This window comes from Purpureocillium lilacinum (genome assembly GCF_023168085.1).
Source record: "Purpureocillium lilacinum CBS 284.36 DNA, scaffold_8, whole genome shotgun sequence".
NCBI lineage: Eukaryota > Fungi > Ascomycota > Sordariomycetes > Hypocreales > Ophiocordycipitaceae > Purpureocillium > Purpureocillium lilacinum.
In genome coordinates this window covers 1,864,985-1,880,408 of record NW_027072118.1, presented here as the reverse complement: position 1 = coordinate 1,880,408, position 15,424 = coordinate 1,864,985, and the positions used below count along the sequence as shown (strand labels likewise).

At 60.9% G+C, this 15,424-nt stretch overlaps 5 protein-coding genes across 5 annotated transcripts; 3 read left to right on the top strand and 2 right to left on the bottom strand.

Annotated features, from left to right (window-relative positions):
- Positions 1-1,688: 1,688 nt before the first annotated feature.
- On the top strand, positions 1,689-3,690 carry PLICBS_010304 (uncharacterized protein; the record flags this gene model as incomplete). The annotated part of the gene is made up of 6 exons (XM_065601912.1): positions 1,689-1,720; positions 1,782-1,837; positions 1,965-2,601; positions 2,750-3,140; positions 3,247-3,407; positions 3,528-3,690. The coding sequence occupies 6 exons, from the start codon at positions 1,689-1,691 to the stop codon at positions 3,688-3,690; spliced, it is 1,440 nt and encodes a 479-aa protein (XP_065457984.1).
- A 259-nt stretch (positions 3,691-3,949) lies between these two features.
- On the bottom strand, positions 3,950-5,635 carry PLICBS_010303 (uncharacterized protein; the record flags this gene model as incomplete). Its single annotated transcript, XM_018326596.2, has 1 exon — positions 3,950-5,635. One exon carries the CDS (start codon positions 5,633-5,635, stop codon positions 3,950-3,952), a length of 1,686 nt encoding a protein of 561 aa, XP_018174916.2.
- A 2,862-nt stretch (positions 5,636-8,497) lies between these two features.
- PLICBS_010302 (uncharacterized protein) lies at positions 8,498-9,750 on the top strand (the record flags this gene model as incomplete). Its single annotated transcript, XM_018326597.2, has 3 exons — positions 8,498-8,956; positions 9,004-9,178; positions 9,233-9,750. 3 exons carry the CDS (start codon positions 8,498-8,500, stop codon positions 9,748-9,750), a joined length of 1,152 nt encoding a protein of 383 aa, XP_018174917.2.
- A 301-nt stretch (positions 9,751-10,051) lies between these two features.
- Positions 10,052-11,814, bottom strand: PLICBS_010301 (uncharacterized protein; the record flags this gene model as incomplete). Its single annotated transcript, XM_018326598.1, has 2 exons — positions 10,052-11,394; positions 11,571-11,814. The coding sequence occupies 2 exons, from the start codon at positions 11,812-11,814 to the stop codon at positions 10,052-10,054; spliced, it is 1,587 nt and encodes a 528-aa protein (XP_018174918.1).
- Positions 11,815-12,694: 880 nt separating this feature from the next.
- Positions 12,695-12,988, top strand: PLICBS_010300 (uncharacterized protein; the record flags this gene model as incomplete). The annotated part of the gene is made up of 1 exon (XM_065601911.1): positions 12,695-12,988. The coding sequence occupies one exon, from the start codon at positions 12,695-12,697 to the stop codon at positions 12,986-12,988; it is 294 nt and encodes a 97-aa protein (XP_065457983.1).
- Positions 12,989-15,424: the final 2,436 nt, after the last annotated feature.

The window sequence follows — 15,424 nt, the reverse complement described above, 5'->3', positions numbered from 1 at the left end:
ACCGAGGCTTCCCCTAGTCAAATCAATCAGTCACCCCGTCGGTCTGACTTACACGTGCGCGCGGCACGCCTTGACTTGCACTTACAAAGGCACAATGTATACGGCTGCGAAACGCTGCCAAGTTGGAGGGAACCCCTTTTCCTTTTCGTAACTTGGCTGGCTGGCTAAGCGGTCGTCGATGCTAGGCGGTGGCTGATCGAACCCTTCTTCGCTCAATTGGCAGAAGTCGAAGTGGGAAAATTGCATGCCCGTGCATGGCCTGGAGAAAGCCATCATGTTTGCCCAGGGCGGGATGAGGTTGGCGCACTTTGCAGCCACGAAGAAAAGGGGGGGTTTGCTGCGGTCGACTCAAATGGAAACAGCTCCAGAGGTTCAGAGTTGGCAAGCCGTCGATATCATGATTCTTCCTGCAGCTGCCCAGCGGTGAAGGACTGGTGAGGGCGCGGTGTAACACGACGCGCACCTCGGTGGGTGGGAAACCGGGCGCCTGCAAGCATGTAGAGACAATGTCAGGGTCCGACCGCCTCTACTTCATTGGCTTTCTTGCATGGGAGTGAGCGCACCCGCATGTCGCTCGTCGCACGTCTTTTCCCGTCCCCTCCACCCCGGGGACGCGGACGAGCAGCCGTCGTCGCACAAGACGCAGCCCCCTGTCAACGGCCGACAAAGGCGGTCTCGCATACAACATAATAGTAGCCGGATCATGGCTCGCTCGCAGCCAAGACCCTGAACGTGATGGCCGATTGCCGCCATGACTGACTGACCCTTTGACCACCCCCTCCGGCGTCTGGCTGTTGCTCAAATGCCCGTGTTGGTTGGAAAACCCCCACCCCGTGGCTGCCACGCGGCACCAAGAAAAAGTACCCAAAACGCACATCGTCTTGTTGGCCGGCACCGCGATCGTGGCGGACGGAGTGGCTTCTCGTGACGGGCCCGAAGACCCCGAAACAGCAGGAGCGGACTGCAGCCTATCCTTGCTTTCGTACGGGAGCAGAGAACTGCACGGGCCACTGGATGCTAATATGCAGTTTCTTGCCCCCAACTACTGTGCCTACTAGTAGGTAGCAATGGGCCAGGGGAGGGGCCCATGACGCTCGGGGAGCGGGAAGCAGTATTGTTGTTGGCTCGCGTGCCAGACAACAATAACGGCCGGGGGGCCACAACCGGCCGGGTGACAATGACCGCCCATGTTATGTCCGTCTGTCCATCTGTCCGTCGTTACACACACGGGTCGGACAATACAGTACTGAGCCTATACTACTAACGGTTCTGCGCTTGGCGGAGCTCGCGTAGAAGCGGGAGAGAGGGAGGGGAAAAAATGAGACGGTTTTGTTATACATAGGTAGGGTCAGGGCCCGAGCAGCCCCCGCCGCCTCTGGCGAAACAAGATCTTGCCTCACGGAAGCGATTGCCGAGACGGTGGGATCGAAACAACGAGGGAAACGCCCAATTGCGCCAAGTCGTCGTCAGTGGCGATGTTTACTCGCGTGCTGCTCGTCATTGCGGTGGTGAGTGCGCCCAGACAACGGCTCTAAACAATCGCCGCCTTGCCAGCGGACCAGCCAGATATCATTCGTGCTAACACGACGTGTCCCCCGTGTCTAGATCCCGCTCCTCTATCTCCTGCAAAGATGGAATACCCTGAGGAAGAGCCCGTTGAATGAGCTGCCGGGGCCGTGGCACGCCAAATGGAGCAATGTAAGGAGACGTTATCCGTCTTGTGAGCGCATTCGTGCTTGGACCACTTCTCTCACACGCAAGTCTTAGTTTTCTCACTCGAGGCGCTTCTTGTCTGGCCGGCAGCCATATGAGATGATTAAGCTGCACGAGAAATACGGTACGTGTGTTCACCCGCCCACTCACAGCACGTACCGCGCCGGAGACGACGAGGAGGAGGAGCGTCTCGCCAGCCAAACACGCAGAAGCTAACGTCTCCGCGGGGGGCTCTCCCCCGTAACAAACAGGCCGCGTCGTGCGCTACGCACCTAAAGAAGTATCCTTCAGCACGGCGCAAGCCTGGCGCGACATCTACGGCCCGCGCAAGGGCCACCAAAGGTTCATCAAGTCCGAGTTCTACGACGGCGGGCGGTTCGCGTCCGAGGCGCCGTCCATCATCACGGAGCGCGACCCGGACAAGCACGCCGTGTGGCGCAAGCAGCTGAGCACGGCGTTTTCGGACCGCACGATGCGCGGCGTGGAGCGCATCGTGGCGCGCGTCGTCGACGGCCTCGTCGACGAGATGGACCGTCGCGCTGGCGCGGGCGCGGGGGCAGGGGCCGGGGCGACGACGACGACGACGATGACGGACGAACCCGTGCGCGGTGGCAACGTTGTCAACATCGACCCCTTCTTCAACATGGTGACGTTTGACATCATGGGCCACATGTCGTTTGGGGTCGAGTTTGGGTGCGTCGCCAAGGGGAGGTTGCATGAGTGGGGGATGTTCCTCGCGGCGACGCTGCGCATGATGAGCGTCGTGGATGCGCTCAAGAAGTTTCCCACGCTGGGCAAGATTGGGCTCTGGCTGTTTTCCAAGCCCATTAATGCCATCCTCGCGGATAGGGACAAGCACGAAAAGTACTCGCGCGACTTGGTCACGATGTGCGTTCCGCCCCCTGAATCCCCCTTTCCCCTGCTGTCATCCCCAAGCACGGCCACACGGGCTATCCAGAGAGCCACACACAGAAAGATTTCCACGTCCACCTTTACTTTGTGGTTCATGTTTAGCTTATACTGACGAGTCTCGTAGGCGTCTAGAGAACGAGCACCCCGACGCCAACGACTTCCTCTCGCACGCCATCGCCGTGCAGCGCCAGGCCAAGATGCCCGTCTCGAAGCTGCACCTCGCGGCCATCGCCTCGGACCTCGTCATCGCCGGCACCGAGACGTCGGCCACGGGCCTCGCCGCCACCTTCTACTACCTGCACGCGAACCCGCGCGCCGTCGCCAAGCTCCGGGACGAGATCGACGCCGCGTTCCCGCAGTACGCCGACATCACGCCCGCCGCCCTCGCGCGCCTCAAGTACCTCGACGCCGTCATCATGGAGGCCCTGCGCATGTACCCGCCGCTGCCCGTCGCGCTCCACCGCCTCGTCCCGCCGGGGGGCGATACCGTGCACGGCCTGTGGCTGCCTGGAGGGGTGAGTTGCTATGACTTGCGCTGCTTGCGTTATGCTGCGCGAGTTGCTATACTGTGTCAAAGCTAGATGTGAGCTGACGTTTGTATGTATCTTCGTGTGCATGTAGACTGTCGTGTCCGTCAACCCCCTCGCGGCAAACTACTCGCCCGAAAACTTCTCCGACCCGTGGACCTACAAGCCCGAGCGATGGACCGACCCCAGCTGCACCGACGACCTCGACGCCTGCCGGCCCTTTTCGCTGGGCACGCGCAACTGCATCGGACAAAAGTAAGTGGATGCAACAAGATGCCCCCGCTCCCTTGGGTCCCTGTGCGTGCACGCTGGGCAGCCCTCCCTCTTCCGGCAAACTCGCGCATAGGATTGAGCCGTGTGCTGACGACGTCATAGTCTTGCGTGGATGGAGATGCGCATGACGCTCGCCAAGCTCCTCTACAGGTTCGAATTCGAGCTCGACAACCCGAAGCTGGATTGGCACGGCGAGTCTAGGATGCACTCGCTGTGGGAGAACCCGCCCCTCTGGGTGCGGATCAAGCGGCGCGAGAGGACATGACGGCGCCGTGCCGGCAGGTGTGAGAGGGTACGTGTCCATCAAGACGGTGTCGTTGTAAAGATAGACGGGTCACGCCGGCTGGGATGACTAGATTGCATGCCACTTCCATTAAGACTGTTGTAATTTCACGTCTATACCCAGATAAGCTCCCAAGAGGCTCCCATAAACATTCAAACGGCCGTCTTTTTTGCAGCCTTCCAACCCCCGACGCCAAGTCATATCTCATGCAGCTGTCAAGGGCCCCACCCGAGTTTCAAGATTAGTTCTTTTGAGGCACCTGGCTTGGGGCGTTCTCGTTCGTCACGCCGCTGTACGCTGGTCGGGATTGCAGGCCGTCAAACGGACCTGCAAGGTTCTCTGCTATGGCCTCGTCGTAGCTCGGCGGCGCGTCGTCGTACGGCGGCACTGTCTGGCCAGGAGCGAGTTGCGGCGGGTACAAGGGATCTTGTTGCGGGTGCGGAGGCATGGGCGGTGGCGCTTGGGCCTGAGCTTGTTGGGGCTGTTGTGGTCGTGAAGTCGCCGGTGAGCTTGGCCCCGACACAGACGTTCGAGGGGGTAGGCGAGGAGGAAGTTGCACGCGGCCAGGCTTCGTATTCCTAGCGGCCTGTAGCAGCTCGGGGGGTGGCGTGATGCCCGAGTAGACCTCCAGCTGGGCGAAATGCAGGGGGAGGAAGATGGTTTGTGGCTGAGAGTTGAGCATCATGCCCGACTTGGGCTTTCCCCAAGCCAATCCTATCTTGAGTTCGAGCTCGTACCGCCGGTGCAGGTTGCATGCCACAAAAGACGGAGCCACGGTGTTCGGAAGGGGTCTGTTCTTCCACAGCTCGTCGGGAACAACGAATTCATTGCCGACAGGGTCCTGCGGCGAGGACGTGAGCGGGATGCTGAGGTCTGCACTAGAGACGACGACCCAGCGGTTGATCTTCTTGTCGTAGATGTTGTGTGAGCGGACCTCGGTGATGCCAATGAGATCCATCTGAAAGGAGACGAGGTACACCTGCTCGGGGCTGTCGACCAGCTTCTTGGCGATGAGGCGCAGGGGTACGGATTGGTTGCACGTGAGGACGGGAGGATGCGGCAGCCGTGCCGACATTTCAATGGACGGAGCGGGCGCTTGACCCGGGGTGTCTGCCGATGTGCCGTTGCTGCCATTCTCCAACGGCTCGCCGCCGCCCTTGTCCGACTTCCTGTTGAAGAAGGTGCTACGCTTCTTTTCCGGCTGCTGCGTCGGCGCGCGGGCACGAAACGCAAACGGCCGCCGGGCAAACGCCTCCTGGCCGTTGACGGCAGGCCGTGGCGGCTCAATGGGGAGGAACTTGAATCCTATCTGGAAGCGCCAGTTCTCCTTGAGGAAGCCCGGGCGCTGGACCGTGACCTTGATGTAGTAGCGGATCTCGGCCTCGTTCGGGTAGCCGGTGAGGGACGGCGGCAGGGTGCGGGTGACGTGCTGCAGGAACAGCTGCTTGCTCCCGTCCATGACGCGCACGCCGCCCATGCCAAACAGGCCGCCGCCGGAGCCGAAGCCGCCGACGCCGGCGAGCCCGCCGATGCGGGACATGGCCATGGGGTCGCTGCAGGCGTTGTTGATGGGCAGCTTGAACTTGAAGGGGAACTCGTGCTCGCCGGGTTGCAGGGGGAAGGCGCCGTAGGGGTTGCTGGAGCTGGAGTGGTACTCGTCGGGGAAGACCTGCTGGACCTTGTAGAGGATCTTGTGGTTCTCGCTGACGACGCTGCCGGGGGGGCCGGGCATGGGGCCGGGAGGGCGGCCGGTGCCATCGTTGTAGGGGTCGGGGACCTTGAGGGCGGTGACGGACTCGCCCTCGAGCTTGACGACGATGCTGCCGACCTGCTCGGAGCGGTTGAGGGCGAGGACGATGCGGCCGGCGACGTGGTCGAGATTGGTGTAGAATTCGGGCTGGTTGTCGAGCGCTATGCGGATGGACATGGCGGGCGATGGGGGAGGCGGCAGACGCTGCCGCGGCGCATGGCAGACGGGCCTTCGTTGACGGACGGGAGGACGGGTTTGGGAAGGACGCGAAGTCGGGGACAGGAAAAGAAGAGCTGCGATCTCTTATCGTCTCGGCGACATGTTCCCCGCCACAAGGAGCTTGGCAAGGCCCAGGGTCGGGTCCGTGGGGTTCGCTGGGGTGTGTCGGGATTCAGGAACAGGAACAGGAATAGCAACGGGGACCGGGAACACGTATGCTCGGGCTGTGAGGGCGGATGAAAGCGAGCGATCCGGGGGGGAACGTGACGTCGCTGCTGGATGCTGGGTTGGTCGTGGAAGCGCCGGGAGGCGTGCCGGGAAAGTGTGGTCTGTCTGTCGTCGCGTCGTGGCCGCCGGGTGGGTTGACGTCGTCGGCACTCAGCCTCAGTCCAAGCCTCACTGGGCCTATGCGTGCCGGTGAGGCGCCCGCGCTCCGCTGCCCAAGAAGTCAGTCAGCACTCAGCAGCGCACATCCCCGCTATTTAGCGCAGGGCCGCTGGCGACGGTCCTGGAGATGGGCGGACGTGGCGGCCAGCCGGGGCGGTTTTGCCGAGAAATACACGGCCCTGGGGGCTACCTTAGTGCCCGGGCGGGCTTGGGGCAGCGGGCAGGCCTGCCTGTTTGGTCACTGATGCGCTGGTGGATGATGCTGCCTGGTCCCTTGGCTGGCCGCTTTTCAGGCGCTGAGGTGTCAGGCTCACCGTTCTGGTAAACGAGCACCGCGTGCTGCATCCATCCAACTCCAACATCACCCAGGCTGGCTTTGCCCACGCTCCGCTCGCCCGCACACGGCGCGTCGAAGAGGCCAATAGCGCGGCGAGCATTCAAGACGATCCTCTGCCTTATCAAAGAGCTCTGTCCCGCTGCAACTTGATACGGCATGCTGCAACCCCCAAGGCAGTCAGGTACGAGTCTATCAGGTGGTGGCCAGTGCGGTCAGCATCTATGAAGCACCTTGTCCCACCCGAAGCGCACCGAATAAAGTTGCAATGGCTCTGCCTTCAATACTTTGAAAAAATGTGCCTTAAATCGTAATGCCTAGTCCGCCTCGACTCCGAGCCTTGAAACAACAACCTCTCCGGTTGGAAGGCTGACTGCTGTGCGTGGCTGACGAGGCGCGCTGCTTCGCTCGACCCTGGCTCTGCCGCGTGTCCTGAGTCTTCAGGGCGTCGAGCACACCGCATCCAGTAACGAAGCGCAGCCTGCCTCAATTCGTCCTGTCCAAGCCCCTGTTCCCCGCCGTCCCGTCCTTCACAGCCGGGGAAGCTGCGGCCGGGCGGCTACTGACCGAGCCGGCAGCCACTCCCTCTTGATCCTTGTTACACCGCAGCGATTTGCAAGACTCCTCGTTGCACACACCATCTCGCGTCCCCGACCCTCGGCCACCACCTTCTTCTCACTACTGTTCGTTCAGTCTGTCCCGCCGGGCTTCATCCTTCCCGATCCATTCCCCTCGGCCAACACCGAGTGTCCGCTACCTCACGGCCACATGCCCTTCGTCCAGACTCGCGTCACACCCAGATCATTCATGCCCATGGCGCTGTTGGGTCATGTCCATCCAGGCCATCACAGTACCTTGCCCGCATCGGACGAACTCGTTGCTTTGGTTGACCGGCGACCACTGCGCGGCCCATGCCTGCCATTCGAAACACGGGTCACAGTCTTCAGCCCGACAACGTCGGTCCATGAGCGCAGGCGCCGCCGGTGACGAGTCCTCAGCCGCCCGGCCCCGGCCCATGTTGCATCTGTTGGTCCGCACGCGCAAATCGTTCCCCCGTTCACACAGCGCAACTGTCTGCAGCCCTGCCGCGTCACGCCTCCCTGGTCCATGTCGCCTCCAGTTTGAGCTCAGTTCTGGTGCCGTCCGTCAGCGAGCTTGTAGCCGGCCGGGCTGGACCGGCCCCCAAATCGGCAGCTTGAGCCGCTCCGGGAACGACTCCGAAGATAAGCATCGATTGCCATGATGTGGCTCGCAATTATGCTGCTGACCCCGTTCTGGTTCCTGGGGGCCGGCCCTGTGTTGCAGTTGATGGCAGCCATTGAGGACCAACACCATCCGTAATTCCTGTCCAGCACCCGCATATGCATACGCGCAGCATCGACACGGCACGCCATCGTTCTCGTGATTGGCGGCGCCGCTTCAATGCTACCCCGTGCATCCAACTGGTGCCCATCCTAAGTCTTCTCGGCTCCCGGTGCCCACTCGGAGTAGTTCTGCACGATGCTCTCTTGTGATTGTTGCCAGTCACGCTTCTCTCGAGCACCTGCGTCACTGTGGCATTACTTTGTATTGCCGAATCAAGACCAGGGAGCTGGCTCGTGAGCGGGCCTAGCCTTGCTTTCTGTCGGTTGAACCATACTGTCGGGTCCTCAACCCCTCTCCTCGTCTTGTTGATAGCCCCTTGGTCGTGGTCTCCCTCCAGTCGACTGTCAACGCCTGCATCTTCTTTGCCACTTGCAGAGCTGGAGCTCTCTCTGACCAACGGTCGTCGTTGCACAACCTTGTCTCGTCGCGGAGAGTCATTGGCTCTTGAGGCACTCATGTACCGCGCAGGCACAAGGCAGCCAGCAGGTACGGTCCGGGGCTGTCAGATCAGCCCGGGGTCACCAAAGAGAGCCTCCCCTCTTCGCCGGTTTCGAGCAAAACCGCTGCAGGCATGGGGAGGTATGCTGATGTGCGGCGCCTCCCCTGCAGCCCCTGGGCAAAGCGGAGTGTCCGTGGGATATAACTCTAGTCCACCGCAAGGACATTCGTAGGAGCCCTTTGACCTTCATGCCCACTCGCCCTTATCATGAATGCCTCAGCCAGTGGCCATAATCATGGCTGGCGACTGCGGCATCTCGTGCCCCGTCGATGGCGGATACTTTTCCTACAGCCCTAGCATTGCAGGCAACGCCATCCTGCTGGCCCTCTTCTCTCTCCTTTTGCCTGTAACCTTGTACATGGGGTACCTATTTCGGACACCGTTCTTCTCTGCCGTCTTGGCCACGGGCCTCGCATTCGACGTCGTGGGGTTTGCGGGGCGGGTGCTCCTCCACGGAGACAGGGCGAGCCAGACCTACTTCACCCTGTCGATGCTTGGCACGGTGCTGGGCCCAACATTCACGGCCGCAGCTATTTTCGTCGTCTTACCTCACGTACTTGCTGTTTACGGTGACCACCTAAGCCCGTGCAGACCAAGCTTCGTGGAGGCCGGCCTATGCAGCCTGACCTGCGTGGCCCTGGTCATTGAGCTGGTGGGCGTCTTGCTCGTGGTATATAGCTTTAGAGATGTGCCGGTGAGTTGGGCACTTCACACGATACGAATGTGGCTAACCGATGCCAGCGGTCGGAGAGCGCCGGGATCGTGGCAGGTGGACTCGCCGTTCAGTCTGCTGCATTATTCGGGGCTTCTGTGCTGTACTTTTGGTTTACATTGAAACTGAATTCCGGTCGACGGGTTCCTGATGAGAGCCACGTTTCCGTCTACCTGTCAAACAGGTTCGGCCGGTTTTTGCGCGGTATGACCTTGACAGGGAGCCTCGATACTACGACGGAACTGACGGTGCGACCAGGCTTGGAAACAGCTACAGCCCTTCTTCTAGTCTACTCCGTCTACCGCGTCATAGAGATGGCCGGTGGTGTGGATGGTGACCTCTTCCAGAGCGAGAAGGCCTTTATGGTGATGAACGGTGCGATACCTCTCGCAGTCTGCATACTCTTGAGCGTCTTCCACCCCGGCATCGCGTACGGGTCGTCATGGGACCAAACGTCACCTCGCAGAGCGAAACAGCCGATCCAGCTGCCGTTGCAACAACAGCCACTCACGCATAGGACGCACTATGCGTACGAGCCAAACATACGTCACCAGTTCCCGGCACGGTCTCGCAGACCGAATCGAGCCCTCGAACCTCCGCAGGCGGGCTCAGGCTCGGCGGGCCTCCCGGCCACACCACGACCGAGCCATAAGCCCCCGAGCCCGAGGGCCCCATCCCCGAAGTCGACGATAGCGACAAGCCGGAGGCATAGCGGCAGGTCGGAACGCAAGAGCCACGTGCAACCGGACCTGGTGGATAGCGATATGCTGTGGTAGGATGGATGGCCGACGAGAGTGCTGGACAGCGGAGCTGCTACGTGCTTGCTGGGAAGGCAACAAATGGGTGCAGTGTATGGTTGGCGTTGGAGGCTCAGACTGAGAGTTATACCGTGGCTTGATTATGGGAGTCGTCTTTCAAGGTTCGCATCGCGTCGGGGCCATTTGTCGACAGAGCGAACCGCGTGGCGGACTTTGTGAGGGTGTGTGTCCACCTGTCATGCGTGTCTCGAGCTCAAGGTTGGACAACACACACAGGCCGGTGTCAAGGGATTCGGCTACTGCCACCATGTGTAGCGATTCAATGTGATACAGTTGTAGAGGGTGCCATGCGATGTCTAGACAGCTTGCCCACCCCCTTCCACAGCAGGCCCCAGCCACCAAACAGGGACGAAATGCCAGTGAATATGATCAGCGGCCCATAGCTTGTGCCATACCCAAACGTGCTCGCCGCGGAAAGAGCGCCGCTCCCAGCCTTGAGCAGCGGCACGCCCACCAGCCCTCCGCTCACGTAGCCCACGCCCCTCGCCCCGTTGAGCAGGCCGTACACCAAACCCGTGTCGATGGCCTCGTTGCGGCGCGCCGCCTCGCCCTCAAGCTCATTAATGACACCACCCCACGTCGCGCTGTAGCCACCCGCGAAGAAGCCAAACGTCGCGGAGAAGACCACCAGCAGGGCCATGGAGCCGCTCTGCGGGGGCGCCAGGCCCCAGAAGAGCAGGGCCGACAGCGCGGAGCTGACGCCCGCGATGGCCATCGTGGAGGTGGCGGACAGGGGGAAGCGCTTGTTGTCGGTGAGGTAGCCGAAGAAGAGCGAGGCGATGATGCCGGGGCCGTTGAAGACGGTGAGGAGCAGCGTGGCGGTCGTTTGGGAGAGGTGCGCGACGTCGTGGGCGTAGGTGTTGAGGTATGTCTGTGGGATGCCGTAGCCGGAGGATTGTAGGGCGATGGCTATGGCGTAGATGTAGAAGGTGGCGTGCCGGAGGAAGTGCATGGGGGGTCGTCTGCGCCGCGGCGAGTGATGGTCATGGCTGTCGTCGTGGTCGTCCTCGCGGGTGGTGTCTGTCCCGAGGCGCGAGGGGTGCGTGGGCGGCACGAGGGCGACGGCGAGGATGCTCGTCACGGCCGTGACGCCGGTCCATATCCACATGGTGGCGCGGAAGCCGCACCTATCAAGCAAGGCGCGCAAGAGAAAGGGACACGCCGAGCCGACGACGTTTTTGCACGACAGGGTAAGGCCGTACGCAACGGCACGGTTGCGATTATGCCCTCCGGAGAAGCACTCGCCGAGGGAGAGGGTGAGCGGGGAGTAGAGCAGGGCGGCCCCCAGGGCGGCGAGGACGCCCTGCGCGGCGACGAGGTGCCAGACGTGGCGGGCGGCGGAGGCGAGGAGGAAGGCGGCGCAGGAGAGGAGGATGCCGAGGAGGGCGGCGAGGCGGCGGCGGCGGGCGAGGGAGAGGCGGTGGTGGCGGGAAGGGCGGGCGGTGAGGAGGAGGAAGAGCGGCGGCATGGAGAGGTAGAGGACGCCGTTGGAGGTGGTGCCGATGATGCCCGTGGCAGAGGGGCTGCCGGCGAGGGGGAGGGCGGGGGTGCCGAGCGTGGAGGCGTAGTATTCCTGGAAGATGCCGTAGTTCATGGCGAAGCCTTTGGGTGTTGTCGTGTTAGTCCGTGTAGGTCGAGTGAGTGAGGGAGACTATATTGGGATGTGGGTGAAGGATGGTATAAGATGGGATGTTATGAGGCAGTATGGGATGAGACGGCATGGCATGAGATGCGATGAGATGAGACGGGATGAGTTGAGATGGAACGAGATGCCTCACCCCAGATGGGCAGCTGCGAGATGGCCGAGCCGACCAGCACGAGCGCACGCTTCCTCGATTCTCGCCGTTGGCGCGCCTGTGTCTCTGCCTCTACATGGGAATCACTTTCGTGCCCGTTCTCGCTGCTGCTCGCGTGACGACGATTTTGATGGCCATTATCGTCGTCGTCGTGTCGCTCCAGCTCGGAAGGGAGCTCGCGGAGAGCGACCGCATCGTCTTCTTCGTTGTAGTCGCGGCGGGGCATGTTGCAAGCGCATTGCTCGGCGATGTTAAAAGTGTTCACGGAACGAAGTTGTTGGAGTGGGAACTTCACTGGCAGGGAAGCTGGTATGGTATGTGACAACTGGTTGCGCGCCCTGGTGCTGACAAGACGACGTCACCGATGGGTTGCGGGCGATCCGCCGACACCGGGACTGACAACGGACTTCGTCCCGAGGGACGCTGCAACACGCACAATACCCACACGCATGGGTGTTCAGTACATTGCGAGAGAGATTGCTTGATTTGCGAATGAATGCTTCTGTGCTAACGCTCATGTTCTCAATTGCGGCGAGGTCTGCATCGTGTGTTTCTATGTGTTTGGGTTGTGCTGAGTTGAGAATGAACCTTTGTTTCCGGCCCATTGGTCTGTTCAATCTCAGTTACGACGAGGTCGGCCTCGTGTTTTCCCTGTGTGTGCGTAGACATTGTTGAACCGCTATTCGCTTTTCGTAACCTTCACAGCTGTGAACACAGTCAAGAGGAATAAAATGAGGACCAGATCAAGGCACAGTGTTTTCAGCATGAACACCGACGCCAAAGAATAAAGCAGCGGCCGTGCGCAGTAGACATGTTCACAACGCGGGAACGGACACCAAAGCACAGTGTCAAGACCAATCCTTTGCTAGCTCTGAGTCTCACAGAACATCAATTGAACAGGACGAAGACCAATTCGCCATCAGTAATATATAACATGTGTGCTCACGAGACGAAAATGCTCGCAGTCAAGGCAGAACAGCACACTCAACAGTACTGCTACAGTTCCCACCGCCGTCACTCACTTACAGCATCTCTTTCTGCCGCGCCAACTTTGCTACACTCGACACTCCCAAGCCCTCATCCTAACAACAGACAAGACCAGCACAATGCCGCGCGCCGTGGCCACCCCCAGAGCCAAGCTCAACGAGGTAACCACGGGGTGCAAGCGGGAGCTGCTGCGCTGCCGCCGTCTCATCACGGAGCAGAAATACTCGCAGGCGTACTCCTTGGCTCAGCGCGTGCTGATCAAGGCGGAGGAGTACGAACTCAGGGACTTGAGCGGGCACGCGCACGACATCAAGAAGGAATGCACGCAGCTCGCGGAGGAGGCAGACGCTGCGAAGGCGGCGGGAGGTGTCTTCCCGCCTCCTGCTCCCGGGGCAAAGGATCCTCGCAAATGAGATGCTAAAGTGAATATACACGCCTCATAGTATCCTCATCATAATACTTGAGTTCTTGCGGGTGATGGCTTCTCCATTGCAGGGTGTCAATTGTGAAAGGTGACTGTACCTATGCGGGAATGGAGTATACGAGATGGACAACTTCCAAGGCCCCAGGGGCCAGTCCCTCAGTCTATATGTCTCCTTACACAGAAAAGGCTAGTCAATGTATCCATGTAGTCTGTCTTCGACGCCGAAGTCTGGTGGTGACTCCTGCCAAGGCTGGTGCTGAACCAAGAGCCAGACCGCTCCCCCTCCCTTGTTCCACCCCCGCGACACGAAAGATACGCCCAGTCAGTCGCGTGTCGCAGCACACATGCGGCAGGTGACTACCTGCATAGTGCATATCTCAAGTCTGGGGAAAGAAGTTCGCGTTCGTGTGGTGGTGGTGGTATTAGCCCAAGTGGCTCGTGGCCGGGCTTGTGATGGGCAGCGCCAGGGCGTCGCAGCTTAGATGGAGGGGTACCTGGAATGTAGCCCGGGCTCCCCCGCGTACGCAAGGTTCCCCGCTATCGCGCACCAGCGCGCCCAACTCGGCCCCTGCCCATGATGTAACCTCTCAACCAAACTTGCCCTCGCGCACTAGCACGACGAGCTGCCTTCTTGTTCGTTCCCTCGCCTCAGGGGGGAACGTCGGGCGTTTTTCTCCCCCTTACTCCAACGTAACATCGACCGTGGCTCGAACAGCGCCCGTCGGCCCTGCGCCCTTGGTCCTTTGCGCCGGCCATCTGCCAGCGGCGACGCCAAACCGGCAAGCAGCAGCGCATGCGGACCTTTGCGCGGGATCACCTGCGGTGTGGACGAGAGAGTGAGTGGGCGACTCGATGATTGCACCATGAGCGGCCTTTGCGCAACGGCCTTTGCGCCTCGTTTTGTGGACTCGGGAGGGCAGAGGTGCTCCGCCACCACGAAGTCGTTGTGCCGCATCTGAGATCCCCATCTGCCGGGCGGAAGAGCATTTCCGTTCGCCTCGGAAAGCCAAAATGAAATTTAAAAGCCTACCCGTGCGCTCCCGCGTGTTGGCGTGCCCCTCCTTCGGCAGCTGGGACTCCGGCTGACATATCCCTTAGTTATCCGTCACAGTCGCGATGGGCATAGCTCGCACATGCAACACCAGAGGGGGTCGACCACTCACCCACGACCATGTCGCCGATTGCTATCACGATGACGCGCACCGTTGCACGGAGAGTCTCATCTGGAACTGACCCCATGGTTCAGAGTGACACTACCGGCATGGTATGGTCGCCTACTTGGGCCACGCCGTCCAAGCCCAATCGTCTCCGGACCGTGGCCGCTGCCTTGGCATGCTCCCGCAGACGAGACAGCATGGCGGACGCACGCACGCAGCGGCCCGCCGTGACATGAGGTCTAGCCTCGCCGCGCCGATAATGGGGCGTTGGAAGTGTGGAGAACCCTGGACCTTTGGGTGGTAATGGCCCTACTGCTTCCTCCCAGAGGCACTTATCCTTTGTCCTGCCAATTCGGGGCCACCCCCTGTTTCGATCGTCGACTCCATCCCACCGGCACCCCTTGATAGGCAAAACTGGACCGGTCGTCTGTGGGAGAGCACTTTGTCAGGCTGACAGATCCGTGGAGGTCGTGCGGCCGTGAGAGTCATTCGCTGGGCTGCTCGGCCAATCTCACTTGCCGAGAAGGCTCAGTCCCGCCATGTCCTCGCGATGAATAATGAATGAGGTATCCCCCCGAGCGGCCTGTTGCCTCAAGCATAATAAGCATTACAAAGTACACAAATGCGATTCGGTTCGATGAAGAGACGGTTTGACAGAGGCCCACCGGTGACGACGCCTCTTACGCCTGAGACACCACCGTGGGCCTGCATCCAGGTTTGGACGCCTTCGCCGGTGGTGTAACGGTAACCTATCGCGCACGCCGTGATCCGACAAAACTGTCAACTTCTTCAACAGGCACTCGAGCGGCGGCTTCCAAGGCGGCCTCAGCAAGGAACGCAAGGCACCGGCCCTGTCGACCGTGAAGCGTGACTAGTCACAGGACCAGAATGCAACGGCATATGCGCCGGCCATTTGGTGGGGGTTGGTCGCGTTTCCCTGGATGCTGGGCCGGGACCCTCCTTGTCGATGCCATCGTCGCACCGGTGGGGGACGTGCAGTCATGGAGCCTGGGACTACACCACGTCGGATTCACAGTGCTACCCAGCTCCGACCGCGACTGGGCCCCCGTTGCGGATCTCATGCCGTCACGGCCGTACGCCGTAGCGGACGAGCGGCTTCCAAACTCAGGCACTGGGCTAGACGTGCGTGTCCTCGCATGGCCGTGCATGCGCCGGCAATCAAGAACCTGTTGAACATGGCTTTGGGAGACGTTGCTTTGGTCCTGTCCTTCCCAGCCCTGCGCCCCGTGGCGTGTCCGTAGCCATCG